This window comes from Dipodomys ordii, unplaced genomic scaffold (genome assembly GCF_000151885.1).
Source record: "Dipodomys ordii isolate 6190 unplaced genomic scaffold, Dord_2.0 Scaffold90, whole genome shotgun sequence".
In the NCBI taxonomy this organism is placed as follows: domain Eukaryota; kingdom Metazoa; phylum Chordata; class Mammalia; order Rodentia; family Heteromyidae; genus Dipodomys; species Dipodomys ordii.
The window spans coordinates 2,035,198-2,052,354 of record NW_012267306.1 but is presented as its reverse complement, the minus strand read 5'-3'; the positions used below and the strand labels follow the sequence as shown (position 1 = coordinate 2,052,354).

Below are 17,157 nucleotides of genomic sequence, written 5' to 3'. Positions count from 1 at the left end.
AATCGGGGAATAAAAGTGTTCCCCTAAATTCACCTTTCATAGCTTCTCTTTTAAATTTGACAGAAACAAAAAGTACACCTGGATATACAATAGGTTTTAGAGGACAAAAAGAGGTTTTACAACATTCAAGAGCAAGAGAGGTCACATTAAGGACATATGTTCTCAGAAAATATGGCTCTGTTCCACCAGCCAGAGATGTCAAGATATTCCAAAATGCACTTGGGAGACTATCTCCTACTCATTATACACAACCAAAAGTGGGAGCAGGGAGGTACCTTGAAAGCAGGATAAACTACCCTTTGAATTCTCAGGCCATCTTTTTTTTTTTTTTTATCAGTCATGCGGCTTGAACTCTGGGCCTGGGCGCTGGCCCTCAGCTCTTCAGCTCAAGGTAAGCGCTCTACCACTAGAGCTACAGCGCCACTTCCATCAGGCCATATTTACACATGAGAAGTTCATTGCCTAAGACCAGCAGTCTGTCCAAAGATGAGCTACACCATCCATGACATTTATTTTACTTTAAGGTGATAGTTTTGATATCTTAGGTTAAATAAATTATACTATTAAAATTAATCATTTCACCTATTTCTTTTCCTTTTATTTTTTGGTGCTGGTGCTGGGCTTGAACTCAGGGCCTAGACACTGTCCCTGAGCTTTTCTTTTGCCAGTTTACAAACTCTATAATAGGTGGAATCAGGTCTACTTGGCTACAATTATAGACATTGTTGGTCAAGGAAATTTTTTTTAATTTTTGAGAGAAGTTCTCAAATTATATAATCCTGGCTTACCACAAACTTATGATCCTCCTGCTCAGCCTCAAAAGTCCTGGGAATATAGGTATATACCACAACATCCAGTCTAAGGAAATTATTTTAGAGGCACCATATAGAATATTTAAGAATAAGTATTGGTTAGAGGTGAAATGATTAGAATCTAGGTCAAAAAATTTTTTGAAGAATCCAAAAACTGCCTAAACAATAGGGCAGAATTAAAATCAATTCATGATCTAGATATATCACTTCTAGGTCTATTTCAAAGTAATGAAGTCAATATGTCAAAGAGACATGTGCATTATCAGATCCTTTGTAGTCGTCACATAGGCAAAATAGGGAGTCAGTATAAGTATACATCAATAAATGAATGGGAAAAAATATGGGAAGTATACACACACACACACACACACACACAAAAGATTCTTCAGCCTTTAAAAGGAAACTTTGTGGAAGTGGTGCTGTGGCTCAAATGGTAGAACTCCATCCTTGAGCTGAAGAGCTCAGGGACAGTGCCCAGGCCCAGAGTTCGTGCCCCATGACTTACAAAAAATAGAGGAAACTTTGTCATTTGAATGAACTTGGTAGACATTGTGATAGGTGAAGTAAGCCAGTAACAAAAAGACAAATGCTACATGATCTCATTTATATATGAAATTTCAAAAACACAAGTACATAGTCACTGAGTTCCTTCCCTATTAGGGTAGTATGTGGATGAGGATGATGGTCAAAAATTACCCAAGTTCAAGTGTTCTCATATATATATATATATATATATATATATATATATATATATGGCAATATATATATAATGTATATGATACTTCACTTGAGTTAACCATTCAACAAATATATACAATTCAAAAAATATATACAATTTTATTCATCAATTACAATTAAAAATAAACACTAGAAACTTCAATACTGGATCACCTTTGGAAAAATTAGGTTAAAATACAAAACCCAGAAGCATTCTAATATACTTTCTTTCTAAATAGGCCAATTGGACAATGATTGAATCTAATGGATCCAACCATTCTTTTTATAACAATATAAATTCTTTGTAGGATGTGGAGGTTAAGTCTCCAGTCATGCTTCTCTAGAGACTCTGACGACCTTTCCAGTAACTTCTATCATATTGAGTGAAAACAGAACAGTATTCCTGGACAAGCTGAGAGCACACCACCACACCAGTGACTTCTTGAACCCACACCAATCCTCCTGAAAGGTCCATTCTCTTGCTTACTATTCTCAAATAATACATTTTCCTAACCACGGTCGCCCAGGATTGTGAAGTCTCCAAAACAGGGGATCAGGTCATAAATACTGTGTAATGTGAAAGAATATTCATCATATTTTATAGAATTATTTTAGAAGCTGTTATGTAATAATCCATTGTTAAACATAATACCACAAAACTGATACTTAACAGATATAGGACCAACAAAATAGTTTCAGCTAGAAAGGAGATTACACATATTTTCTACATGCATCCTATTTAAAAAAAAAAACAACAAAACAAAACAACAGAGTACCACGGCCAAGGTATAGAAACAGCCCAGATGCCCCTCAATGGATGAATAGGCCAAGAAAAGGTATATAGATACACAATGGAATCTTACTCATCCATTAGGACAAATGGATGGACCTGGTAAAATTACATTAAGTAAGTCAGGCCCAGAGAGACAAAGGATATATTATTTCTTTCACATGAGGAAACTAGATCTAATTTGTAAATACAGAAGTAAACACATATAGGATTGTAGATAAATGTACACAAATTATCGGCCAAAGTACGGTATTTGTTGGGGAGAATGTACGGTATTTGTTGGGGAGAAAAACTAATTCACAGTCCAGCAAAATGAGTACTTGGCACTTGAAATAATGGCATTTGAAAGATGTTGGGGGAGATGAAGGGGAGAGGATAGACAAATGAAGAGAGGAAGTCAGGGAGAATACAGTCATAATATTCAATGAATATCCAATCGAATTAGGAAAATTGAGGGGAAGGTTGGGTTGGGAGAGAAGTGGGAGAATAATTAAAGGCATGACTTGATCAAGATGCATTATACTTATACAATGAGTTTTTGAATAGTAACCCATGTGTACAATTACTTAAAGAAAATAAAAATATAGTTTAAAAAGAAAAAAGAGTAATGTTAACAAGTGCTATTTTTCTAAGTGCTATTGGGATTTTGAGTACTTTTAGAGTATTTACTTTTTTGTATTTTCCAGTGTTGTGCAATCATATGACTACTTTGCAATGGGAAAAATGTTATTTTTATAAACAAACCAAAAACTATTCAAGCTATTTCTGAGTTCTTCTAGACTCCAAACAGCCTCATCTATGGCAGTAACTCAGGCTCTGGTGATTATACAAACACAGAGTTTCCATAATTTGTGATGATTTGGCATACAATTTCTGAGCTTTACAATGGTGTAAAAGTGACAGACAGCAGAAATCAGACTTCAAAATCTGAATTTTGATCCTTTTCCAAGCTAACACTGTGCAGCAGGCCACTCTCTTATGGTGCTGAACAGCAGCAGCAGCAAGGCACAGCTCCCACTCGACCACATGATCAGTTCAAAGACCCAGGATTCTACAGTGTACTGTGTTGCTAAACTGCTTTTTGGCATTAGATGCATTTTCAATTTGTTAAAAGAATTTACTGCTATGTCACTCCATTCTGTGTCAAGGAGTATCTGTGCCAGTTTGGGAAAGGAAAAAAAAGAGGAGATATACCTAGGTATTCTTAAAGATTTAAGTTAACCAAGCCATCACCAAAGTGTCTCCCTTGTTCACTCATTCAGGGCAGAAAGTACAGGGCAGAGACAAAATTTACCACTAAAAAGTATTAATTTTAGCTTCAGGGGCAAAAGAAGAGATCTTCCAGGTATGATGATAATTCTGTTCTAGATTATTTCAAGTCTTCAGATGTGAGGGAGAGTCTGAAACAAAATTCTGCTTGATGAGCACATGATACAGACAATAAATATATGGTATCATTTGCCTGTAGTGGTTTCAGTCTCTGTAGTAGCTACAATATATCTATGGCATATTTTATACACATGGTGCTTGGTCATATATATTTTATTTCCAATTGGATCTTTTTTCTTCACATTTTGATTTTTAAGTGTTCACCGAATCAAAGCTAAGTGGCTCAAGATCATTAAAGCAGTTACATCTGATGCCATGGGAGGCTCAAAACGCATGCATTTGTATTTGTAATGCCTTCTAAACAATGTAGAAACCAAGACTAACTTATTTCTCATAACAAAATCTGACTCACTTCAGATGTCACAGGTAAGTCGGGTCGTGGTAGACAAAGGATGCATGTTTTCACTTACATGGGGAAGCTAACTTTAGCTATAAGCATATGAGTAAATGTGTTGGGTGGTATGCATATATACACAAGTTTAAATATGACAGATTCAAGGAAGATATCAAATAGTATAATTTCTTAGAAAAGCAAAGTCAAACTTCAGCAAAGTAAAACACCAGGAAACAGATACTCAAAAGGGGTAGGATAGGGTCAAGAGGAAAAGGGTGGATGAAGTAGAGAAGCGTTGAAGAATACAGTCAAGAATGCCATGTTTAACCAACAAAAGAAGAGTGAGAGAAGGAGTGGGTAGGAGAGGGATGGGTGAGAATGTTGAAAGGGGTGACAATGACCAAGATATATTGTATTTATAAACTGCTTTGTTAAATGACAACTTTATTAAATGTACAACTACTTGAAGATAATAATGAAAATAAATTTTAAAATGTCTTTATTTTTAAAATAGCCTCCTCATGTTCTAAAAGGATATAAAATCTATAAAATATTGGTCAACTGCCAAGATGTAAAGAACATATGGCCTTATCTTTTATTTTGTGTACATACACAACTACCACAAAGGTTTAAAGGTCAAAGTTAAGGAAGAACAGAGAATCTGTGGATAATTAAATAGGTACAAAAAACATTACTAGATTTTTAAGCACTTAGATGGTGTAACAAAATTGGTTTTGAAACTAGCTAAAAAAGCTAAAGCTGCCAGGCACTAGTGGCTCATGCCTGGAATCCTAGCTACTCAGGAGGCTGAGATCTGAGGATCACAGTTCAAAGCATGCCTGAGCAGGAAAGTCCGTGGGTCTCTTATCTACAATTAAACACCAGAAAACCAGAAGTGGCATTGTGGCTCAAGTGGTAGAGCACTAGCCTTGAGGTAAAGAGCTCAGGGACAGCGCCCAAGCCCAGAGTTCAAGCCCCTTACCCCCGCCCCGATCAACCAAAACAAAAAACGGGCTGGGAAGTTGACTCAGTGGTAGAGTGCTTGCTTGCATGCATGAGGCCTTGGGTTCAATTCCTTAGTACCACATAAGCAGTAAAAAGCTGGAAGTGGTGCTGTGGCTCAATTGGTAGAGCATTAGCCTTAAGCTGAAGAGCTGAGGGACAGTGCCCAGGCCCAAAGTTCAGGCCCCACGACCGACAAAAAAAAAAAAACTAAAGCATCGTTTCAGAGCTGCCTGATTAAAAAAATGCCATTTGCTAAAAATGACCACTAAAAGAAAACCACTTTTGCATTAATTTAAACAAACATTAAACAATTGGAAAATATAAAGAGATATAAAGGTATTTGGTTTATATCCTTTCAACTTGAGGCTGACAGATAAAATAATTCTCTCCAACTCTCTTGATAGCTAATGGATGTTTTATTTAGTTTGACTCATCAGCCAGACTTACAGCTAGCTGACTTCAGAAAGCTATAAAGCAAAACCACTGCCCACAGTTCCCCCTGCAGTTCACGAAGCTCTGTGCACAAGTAAACACTGGGTGATTAAGACCTCATTTTAATCCCATTATCAGTAACATATAATTTCTATAATTATTTAATTTTGTTATCAGTCACACTAAATTAAACTTTAATCCTGTGAATGGTTTATCATATTAAGCTAAATTGATAAGCTACAGCATCTGTATTGTGCTTCTATGGCATGCAATCCTACAGCTTCAGCCAGAAATAACAGATTCTGAAGAAGCTGAGCAAGTCTGTCTGAGAGATAGAATCTAGTATACAAAGTAGGATAAGATGGACTGAGTGCACTAATTTTGTTACAGCTCCTTTAGTTAATATTTGGCTAATTTAATTAAATTTGGGAGCAAGGGTCCCCAACAGCAAGAAGGAAAAAGAAAGGAATACCTCTACTTAGGGTTCCTGCATCCTGTTTTTCTGGAAAAAGATGCTGTGTGTGGCTGCCAACAGAGTAAATCCAGTCAACTCACTGAAGTGTGACATGCCAGTTCTCTTCATACCACAAAGCATGCATTCTCATGACAGCCCAGATTTTCTTGTAACAGAAAGGTTAGAGTCTAGTTTCAACTGGAAACAGTATGAACAAAGCAAGGTACAGCTGCTACCTTGATAAATCCTAGCTCACTGGTTTTAATCAAGTGCCAGGAAGCCTTGAAGAATGAAAACACTTGTAATAGCCCATGTCATGGACTGACTTGAATGTAGATTAAGGGTTAGACTAAGGGTAAGCTCAAGGGGTTCAGAAATCATGGCTTCTCCATGTTGGACCAGATGTGATAGTGCACACCTCTAATCCCAGCACTGGAGAGGAGGCAGGAGAATGACAAGTTCAAGGCCAGCCTGTTTTACATAGTGAATCCTAGCTAGTCCAGCCTAGGCTACATAGCCAGACCTTGACTCAAAAAAACAAATAACAGAAACACTAAAAAATAAATAAAACTAAAGTTCAGAGCTCATTCTGTATGGGCATATGAATCTATCAAAAGAAACTTTTTCCAAATTCATTTTCTGAAAGAGACAACTTAATTCTTGATACAGATACAGAAACATAAAGTCAAATCTTTATGAGAGTTAAAACTAGAAACATATACATACAAACAAGGAGAATCTACTATCATATAATAATCAAATTTTGAATTTATTTTGAATGGATTAACTGTTCAGCTTTTCTGAGATATGAGGTATATACTAAACCACATATATTTGATACATTTTGACAGGTATATGCACTTGCAAAATCATTACCACAATCAAGATGATGAATATATTTATCACTACTGGAAGTTTTCTTATTCTCCTTTATAGCCCTTCCTGCATATCTTTCCATGTCTCACCTCCCTCATCTTACAAACCAATGATTTGTTTTCTGTCACTACAGATAAGTGAGCATTTTCAAATATTTTATGTAAATGGAATTACACAGATTGTACTCTTGTCTAGATTCTTTCATTCAGCATGTTTCAACTCACTCAGGTTGTTACACATTTCAAAATGCACAAATTAGGAGAAAGCTGTTCATTGATATTTACCAAAGATACATAGGAAAGTTTTTATATAAGCCTTTACAAAACCTTTACACTGTTGTCAAGGAACTATGATGAACAAAACAACAGGTTCAAATGATCTTACAGTCAAACTCCACCCAAACTTTAAAGAAATGGACAATTTTTCATTTTTAAGCTGTTCCAAAACACAGAAGAAAAGCAACAACCTTCCAAATATATTTTGAAGCTAGCACAACCCTAACCCAAACCCTGATCCAAAACTCTAACAAGGTAGCAACCTCTTGTCTACCCACCAAAACCTCCATAATTAAAGAAGGATGCACAGAACAATCTTCTTTATCTGCACATTAATGAAAAAATCCTAATTAAAATATTAGCAATTTAACTACAGCACAGGTTTCATTTCAGTAAAATGAGATGGTATGAATAAATACATGAATTGATATCATTCATTAAATAATTTTAAAAGATGGTTTTAAAAAAGATATCCTCAAAATTCATCAGCCATCAACTTGGGTTACCCTTAACCCAGTTTGTGAACTGAGAAACAAGCTAAGATTTTGTTTCTTCATACTGTAAATGCTTTCATAGAATTATGTGTTGTTAGAGAATAAGTTCCTTTGTAAAAAAAAACAAAAACAAAAAACAAAAAAATTGCCAGTCCTGGGGCTTGAACTCAAGAACTGAGTATGTCCCTGAGCCTCTCTGTGTACAAGGCTAGCACTCTACCACTTGAGCCATAGCGTCACTTCTGGCCTTTTCTGTTTATTGTGGTACTGAGGAATCAAACCCAGGGCTATATACAGACTAGGCAAGCACTCTACCACTAAGCCACATTCCCAGCCCCATTTGTAAAATTTTAAGAAAGAATTATTGTGTCGCATTGAGCATAAATTGAAGGTACCTTGTAGCTAGTGGTGGCAGCATGGGATATTCCAAATGAATGAATAGAAATACTACTATAACATCCTATTGAAATTGCTCATAATTAACACAAAGCAATTCATGTACTTAAGCTCCACAATCTTTACATGATGTTACTATTAAGGAAAATAAATGCCAAATACTAACTTGATTGGCAGGGACAGATAGCAGGTGAGATTCTATCATTGTATCTTCTATCACCACACCACACTTCATGTTTCACTCAGAAATTTAAAAAAGGCTTAAACTTCCTGATAACAAATAGTTTAAATCTTAGCCCCCAAAGAATCTACATATACATTGACTCCTTTTTATTCTCTCATCTTTGTAAATAAAAGGGGGTAAGAGGGGTGAAAAAAAAAGAGCAGGTGTCAGCCATCTTGAAAAGAACTAGAAAGTAGAGGCATGAGAAATGTAAATGTGAAAATAAGCAAGAAGATAAAGATGGTCTGGCTATGACACTTACCTGATTATGATACTCAAACACCTCAAAACTAACCCTATCCCTGCCCAGTCTTATTAATTGTTGAAAAAATAGGGCATAAACTGACTGTGAATATCCCCAGTACAGGAAAATATTGGCTAGTTTAAAACACCACTCTCCTAAGTCCCCCAGCAGCCCATCAAAACTAAGACCTTGTCCCTCCAGAAATAATTCCTAGGGGACCATGATGACTATGAATTACAGCTTATCCCCATCTCAATCAATGGTGAGTTTCTGGTATGATCTCTTCCCAAAATCTAGTAACTCAGCGCTGCTGTTCTGTCAAGTTTTTCCTGGCCTTTGTAACAATGGACTGTTTTCACAAAGTTTGTGGCAAGAGCTCTGCCATCAATATATTCTTCCCCTAGATCTCTACTAGGTCCTACTTTTGGTGTATGAGATATAATAGCCTTATGGTCTGACAGTAGAATGTTGATATGTGTTGCATGGATAAACTTTGGAAACATCATACTAAGTTGAAATCTAGTATCATATGATTCCACTTACATGTAATGCACAGAAAAAAATTTTATAGAAACTGAAAGATTAAGGATACAAGAGTATAGGGAGAATAATGAGAGATTGGCAGCTAAAAGATGAAGGGTTTCTCTCAGGGGGCATTGTGAGATTGTGGCAATGGTTACACATCCTATAACTAAAAAAATACATTACATACGATATCACTAAATCTTCTTTTAAAAAATACTACTGTATCTTTTTACAGCTAACATTGGATAAGCACTACTATCTGCAAGAAACCTTACAGATCCTATGTAATTTGATCTTTCCTAACATTTCAAGGCCAAATTATATATAAGAAAACATAGCCGCTGGATTTTTTTTTATTATGTTGGTTGTGGGACTTGAACTCTGGGCCTGAGCGCTATCCCTGTGCTCTTCAGCTCAAGACTAGTGCTCTATCATTTGAGCCATAGTGCCACTTCTGGTTTTTTGTTTTAGTATATATTTTTATTGTAAAGATACTGTACACAGGGGTTAGTTACATGAGTAAGGTAATGAGTACATTTCCTATCAAGCATTGTTACCTCCTCCTTGTTTTTCCCCTATCATCCCTTTCCTCCCTACCTCCCCAGCTTCTCCCTTCTCCCCTCCCCCCACTTCTGGTTTATTGGAGATCAGAGTTTCACGGACTTTCCTGCCTAGGCTGGCTTTGAACCACAATCCTTAAAGCTACTGAGTAGCTAGGATTACAGGCCTGAGCCACTGGTGCCCAGCAAATCCACTGGATTTTTTGAGACTGTGTACAGTTCACATTTACCTCTCTAAAGAAATGTTTCCAAAGACCATGTTTTCTAAACTATGCCATAGTTACCACCACATAGTTCACTGAATACTACTACTATTGAACACTGTGAGTATCCATAGCTCATATTTGTAACTTTAGTAACTTTAGAAGGACAAATAGATCAAAAAATATCGTGTATATATGCAATGGAATTTTACTCATACATTAGGAAAAATAGTATTATATCATATATAAATAGTATTTATATCATTATATCATGGAAAGACCTTGAAGAATTTCCGTTAAGTCAGGCCTAGAGACACAGTATATGTGTTTTCTCTCATCTGTGGAACCTAGAATTAACTTATAAATATATAAGTAAACATTTCAGGTAGTACCTAAGTGTACACAAATATATTAACCAAAATATAGAAGATTCACGGAGAACTCAAACAGTGTAATTCCTTAGAAAGGCTAATTCATACCCAACAAAATAAATACCAGGAAACGGGTACTCAAAAGGAGAGGAAATGGGTTAAGGGGAGGGGTGAGACAAAAAATAAATAAATAAAAAGGGGAAGGGGAGAGAATGCAGTCATAAAATTCAATGGATATCCTATAAAATTAAGAAAATTGAGGGAAAGGATAGGATCGGAGGGATGAGGGAGTATGATAAGGAATAACATCAATCAAGATTCACTATATTATAAACTGTTGAATGCAATCCTTTGTACAACTACTTAAAGATGAATTAAAAATAAAAAATCAATTTTTAAAAGGATCAAAGTTCAAAACCAGCCTGGGGATAAGTTTAAGGTCTCTTTTGAACACATAGGTAAACTTGGTAGGATACACATTTTATCAAAAGGAACATGAGAGGCAGATATCTGGAGAATGACAGTTACAGAACCCAGGCAGGAAAGTCCTAAGAATTCATCTCCTCATTTCTTTTATGGTTAGAGATGTTGGGCATTTCTTCATGTGTCTATTGGACATCCTTATTTCCTCTTCAGAGAAGTCTCTCTTTAAGTCTTTAGCCCATTTATTAATGGGGCCATTGTTTCTTTGAGGATTTATTTTTGGGAGAATTTAATTTTTTGAGTTCTAAGTATATTTTAGACATCAGGCCTTTGTTGTAAGGCTAGTGAAGATCTCCCAATCTGTGGACTTTCTATTGATCATGCTAGCTATGTCCTTTGCCATGCAAAGCTCTGCAGTTTCAGTCAATCCCATTTGTCCAACTTTTCTTTGATTTGTTGTGTTTCTGAGTTTTTATTAAGAAAATGTTGGCCTGTGTCAAGGAGCCCCCTAGTTTCTCCTATTCCTTCCTGTAATGTTTTCAGGGTGTCTACTTTTCCTCAAGGTCTTTGATCCATTTGGAGTTGATTCTGGTGTAGGGTGATATATAAGGATGTAATTTTAGTCTTCTACAGGTGTTTAACCAATTTTGCCAGCATCATTTACTGAAGAGGCTTTCTTCCACCCTATTTTTTTTTTGGCTCCCCTATCGAAGATTAGGTGGCTATAGGTCTTTGGATTCATTTCTGGTCTTCAGTTCTATTCCAATGGTCTCAAGTCTGTTCTTGTGCCAGTACCAAGCTGTTTTTATTGCTATGACTTTATGCATATCAAAACAACATTGAGATTGCACCTCACTCCAGCTATAGTGGTTATCTATTAACAACAGATGCTGGAGGGGATGAGGCCAAAAGGGAATGCTATTGCTCTGTTGGTGGGAGTATAAACTTGTTCAACCATTCTGGAAAGCAGTATGGAGGTTCCTCAAAAGACTAAATATAGAACTTCACTATGGCTCAGCAATCCTACTTCTGGGCATTTACCCAAATAGCCACAACAAGGCCATACTAAAGCTACCAGCACAACTGTTTATCACAGCATTATTCACCATAGTTAAGATATGGAACCAACCCACATGCCCCTCAGTAGATGAGTGGATCAGGAAAATGTAGTACATACGATGGAATTCTATGCTTCCATCAGAAAGAATTACACCACTCCATCTGTAAGGAAATGGAAAGACTTGGAAAAAATCATATTGAGGTAAGCCAGACCCAAAGAAACATAGGTCCCATGGTTTCTCTTATTTTCAATAGTTCCTATACATCTAGGATAATCTTTAGCAGATAAACAGAATAGCTCAGTATCTATTATATATAGCTTATATCGTTTATATAAGATTATGCTAAGCAAAATGAACTCCAAGACATGGATACAAGAGGTTTTTCTTTGTTGTTGTTTCCAATGTACTATGCGATTTCTTGTTTCTTTGTGCGTTCTTTCCCCTGTGGCTTATCCCCTGTAGTCACTGTAATTTATTTTGGTAGCCTGGTATTGTATATACATTTATTTGAATTAGGGAAGGGAAGGGGAACAACAGAATGGTGAGACAAAGGAAAGGAGGAAAACAATGCAACAGTGATATTCACAAAACAGTATGTTGGAAATGATCTGTACAACTTGGGTGGGGGTCAGGAAAGTAAGAGAAAAATGAGGGAGTAACAAGTTTGATAAGAAATACTATTACCTTACTTATGTAAGTGTAAGCCCTCTGTACATCACCTTGACCAAGAAAAAAAAATTCATCTCCTCAAAGGAAGCTAAATGTGATGGTGTGTACCTGGGATCCCCAAAAATGGTGTGAAGCCAAGAACAGGCAGATCTCAGTCCAGCCATGCATCTGGGAAGAAATTGAGACCCACCCTCCCCAACCTCCCACCCTCCCACACACCCCCTCACACACACACCCTGCAAACTAAAATTAACTTGTGAAAAAGGCTAGTGGTGTGGCTCAGAATACCAAGTGCAAGGTCCTGAGTTCATACTTCAACATCACACAAATAAAGTATGACTGAACATATTAAATGGCATTAGAAATGTAGGCATTTGTTCCTATCAATGGTACAAAATTTTAAAGGCACCATTGATAGCAAATAGGGTTTAAAAATAAGCTGGATACCAGTGGCTCACACCTGTAATCCTAGCTACTCAGGAGGCTAAGAGCTAAGGATCGTGGTTCAAACCCAGCCCAGGCAAGGAAAGTCCGTGAGACTCTTATCTCCAATTAACCCCAGAAAACCGGAAATGGCCCGGTGGCTCAGGTGGTAGAGCCCTTGCTTTGAGCTGAAGAGCTCAGGGACAGTGTCAAGGCCCAGAGTTCAAGCCCCATGACCATCAAAAAAATAAATAAAAAATAAATACCTCTGGAAATAATAAAAAATTAAGGTCATATAACTTGATCCATCTTTTTCAGTGTTTATCAAAGTTAGATTGTGAATATGCTCAAGGTTTAGATATAAGCGTATATTAAGTCAATGCTTTAGGAATTTATTTACATTAGATGAAATAACAATAAAATATAAAGGTTCAGAAATGATGGACACCATCTTTATACTATATTTATTAAGCAAAAATATTTTTACATTTTATTATTTCCCATCCATATTTTAGCCAGTCATGTAGAGAACTTCATAGACTTCATATTAGTAATTCCATAAAAATAGGCAGATTTTTTTAAGGTATAATTTCGCTTTACAAGAGGAATATATACAGAAATAAGGGAACTCTATTTTGTGACTTTATTTGCAATGTAACTAATCATCTATTCAATTTCCATATTAATTTTTGTGACTATAGTAAGTTATCACAAACTAGTGATTTAAAGCAACACTGATTTATTCATACAGCTCTGTAGGTTAGAAGCTGGATAGTGGTCTCATTGAGCTATTCATAAGCCTACAAAACATGAGTTTTTAATGAACTTACAAAAAAATATATCATTATACATGTGTCTGTGGTTACCAATACTTAACTTTTAGCAAGGACAAATGCCAATTCTATCACTCTAAGACTCTTTTTCAACTCTGCCAGCACTATTTTATCCACCCAGTTTTTTCAATTTAGCTTTGTATCTTTTTTGACTCCATGATAGGAGAAGAATGTTCGATGTATTCAGGTTATAGCCAGCATGTATCAATTCTTTGATTCGACTTTTCAAAGTACTTATACTTGAGTCTAGAACCTGAGCACTTTTGATTATTTGTGAAATACTAATTTTTTCTTCTATGAGACAGTCTATTTTATCATTAAACTTTTTATATGACAAGAAGATTGCATCTGGATAGCTTAAGACAAATTTCTGCACCTCCTCATTAGTACATCCAAGAGAAAACAGTTTTTCTTTTATATTTGTGTAGTTTCTTTTGACATAGTCATTGGAAAGGTCTAGGAGTAGAGCTCCTCGACCACATATTAGAAGCAAAAGTTCCTCTTTGTTCAGGTTGAAAGTTGACTGTAAAAATTCAATGTTAGTTTTCACCCTCTTGGTGCTCTGAATTAAGATGAAAGGATTTTTAAAAATTATCTTCTGAACAAAATCTATGGGTTCATTGTGACCTAAGGACAAAGAGACTTCCTGCAAAAATTCAATCATCTGTTTATTCAAATCAAGAGTATTGGAGAAAGTGCGAGGGGCATTGGTCAACAATCGACAAAGGCAATCATGGGTCAACCCAACTGAGAGGAGGTACTTTATATTATTCTCTAAATTTAGGTTGTTATTAGACCGAAAAAAAGATTCAGGAGAACGTTCCAAAATATTTACAATTTCCAGGTCTGATGTCATAATTGTTCTCCACAGTTCCCATCGTTTTGAAAGACTTTCAAGAGTGCGTGTTATGGCTCGTGGATATCTTGATATGATGCTAGCAATCACTTCTTTCCTAGCTCCCTTTGACAGAAGGAATATCTTCAAAGTCTGCTCATTAGTTTCCATCCTATTAAAAACTCCAGGCTGTCTTTTCTTTGCCTTGTCAATATCAACTCCCAGAGTAAGTAGGTTATTCAGCAGATCCTTGTTTTTCAAAGATTTGCCATTTTTATTATCACATTTCACACCAAATGGCCTAAATGAAGCTGTCTTGAGGAAGATTTCTGTTGAAAATTGAATTATACAACATCTTGAACCAAAAAGAATGTTACTGCTCACATTCCAGAGGTTTCTTGATGCCATGATGGTCAGGAAGTCAAAACCTTTTGGATGGCTGTGTAGAATTATGTATACATATATAGAGAGAGATAGATATATAGATATAGACACACATATATATGTATATACATATATATGTGTATATATATCACACAAATGCATGTATCATATAACTAAATGATGATATTATGACCCTATAAGCATCATGGTCCCATCTCTAAGAAAATACTTATGCATCAAACTTTCCTGATGCAATGATAACAATTCAGCCACCACACTTTCACTCTCTACCTTACTGTTTATATTGGCTGTCTGAGGACACAGAGATGCTTCTACTTTTAATATAAAGTAAATGGCACCATCACCGCCCTTTTTATTTGAACCATATCACCCTGGTCTCCAAACTTTATGAGTATTCCTAAAAACTGACATCATCTCTAACCTTGTTCTCCAACTTCTCAGGTATTTTACCTTGTCAGACCATATATACTAAATTTCCTTGCTTTTGGACTCCTGGTTCTCAAACTCCTAAATCTAGCCCTGAAAAACACACCTGGATTGTCTAATTTCAAATGTGAATATCTTGTTCTAGATACATGGTACCCTTTAAATCCACATTAGCATTACAACCTCAATTCTTATATAGACTTCTGGCCAATGCCTTCTAATTCTAATCCCTCACTCAGTTTATGCTACTGTTCCTCTTGATTATAACAATTCTAAACCAATTTTTATCTTCAAAATGATCCAGTTGGGGGCTGAGGAGTAGAACTCACTGGTACAGCTTATTATTAGTGTACATGAGGCCCAAGATTCAATCTCCAACAAAAAAAGAAAAAGGAAAGAGGAAGAGGGAAAGAGAGAAGGAGGGAGGGTGAGAAGGGAGGAGGGTAAAAAGGAAGGAGGGAGAAAAAGGAGGAGGGAGAGAAAAAGAAAAGTGAGGGAAGAATGGATGGAGGGTGGAAAGGAGGGAAGGAAGAAGAAAGGGATGGAAAAATAGATTTAGTTAGGACATTTAATCCTCATAATTCATGATGAAGTCTCAATATGTTGCCCAGGCTGACCTCAAACACCTGAGTCCAGTGATCCTCCTGCGTCAGCATCTCAAGTAGCTGGAATTACAGCTATTTGACATAACACCTGAGCTTTATGTAAATGTTAACATGTTACTTTGGCCATCCTCCATTATATCATCACCATTATTACACAAAACTAAGCTAGAGCCATATGAACATGTTATGCAACACAAGTTCCAGCTTCTACCAAACCTCAGTAACTCACTTTCCTGATCATTTAGAAATGGGACATAAAATATATGCATTTAAATTATTATAATCATAGGTCTTACTAGGATGAGTGTATTCATTTACAGGGAAATGCAAACAGGAAAAAATTTGTTCAAATTTGTGGTCTGAATCATACAATGCATGATTTGTGTGTGTGGGTGCACAGGCTGGTCCCAGGGCTTGAACTCAGGGCTTGGGCACTGTCCCTAAGCTTTTCTGCACAAGGCTAGTGCTCTATCACTGAGCTACAATTCTACTTCTTACTTTTCTGGTGGCTTAATGGAGATAAGAATCTCACAGATGTTCCTGCTTGGGCTGGCTTTGAATCACATCAGATCTCAGCCTCCTTATTAGCTAGGATTACAGGCATGAACTACTAGTGCTTGGCTCAACATATAATTTTTAAACAATTATATTCTTTTTCAGAATTTATATCTGTAGAAAAAAATTAGTTTTTTACTTCTATTTACTTATAATGGGTTCTTACTTAGAAGAGGTATGTTCTTTTGCCCCATCTCCTAAGTAAGCATGAAACAGAAAATAGAAATAGAGTTCCAATCCACTAACATTTTTGGTTTTAAGATACTGCTTCAGTATCAATTTCAAAAAATGCCTCTTTGTACTTATCCTTTCAGTTACTCCAATTTTTAAAATGTTCCCAGGAATGCTAAGGAAATTCCTGTGGTTCACAGCCTACAGACTCCCAAATGAACGGGAAGATCCTAAAAGTACAGTCAAGTAACATTCTAACTCAAATACATGGCACTCACAAAGTAAATATCAAAAAACATAAAAACACATTTTAGACAGATCTAAATTCTTCTGAGCTTACTAGTCTGTTTGCTACAGTGAATACCATTCTACAACTATATACTCTTCTGTGAAATTCAAAAATAAGATCCTTTTCTGACTTAAGAATGAGCCGGGTGCTGGTGGCTCACGCCTGTAATCCTAGCTACTCAGGAGGCTGAGATCTGAGGATCCCGGTTCAAAGCCAGCCCAGGCAGGAAACTCCATGAGACTCTTAGCCCCAGTAAACCACTAGAAAGCCAGAAGTGACGCTGTGGCTCAAGTGGTAGAGCACTCGCCTTGAGCTGAAGAACTGAGGGACAGCGCCCAAGCCCAGAGTTCAAGGCCCACGAC

General features: G+C 36.4%; 1 protein-coding gene across 2 annotated transcripts in view; it reads right to left on the bottom strand.

The window, feature by feature from the left end:
- Positions 1–13,100: 13,100 nt before the first annotated feature.
- Positions 13,101–17,157, bottom strand: part of Mterf1 (mitochondrial transcription termination factor 1) — a 6,717-nt gene continuing 2,660 nt past the window's right edge. For both annotated transcript variants that reach the window (XM_013026089.1, XM_013026090.1), the window contains exon 2: positions 13,101–14,783. In XM_013026089.1, coding sequence (XP_012881543.1) covers positions 13,619–14,752 — 1,134 coding nt within the window. In that variant the 5' untranslated portion in view covers positions 14,753–14,783 and the 3' untranslated portion in view covers positions 13,101–13,618. The remainder of the gene's footprint in view (positions 14,784–17,157) is intronic.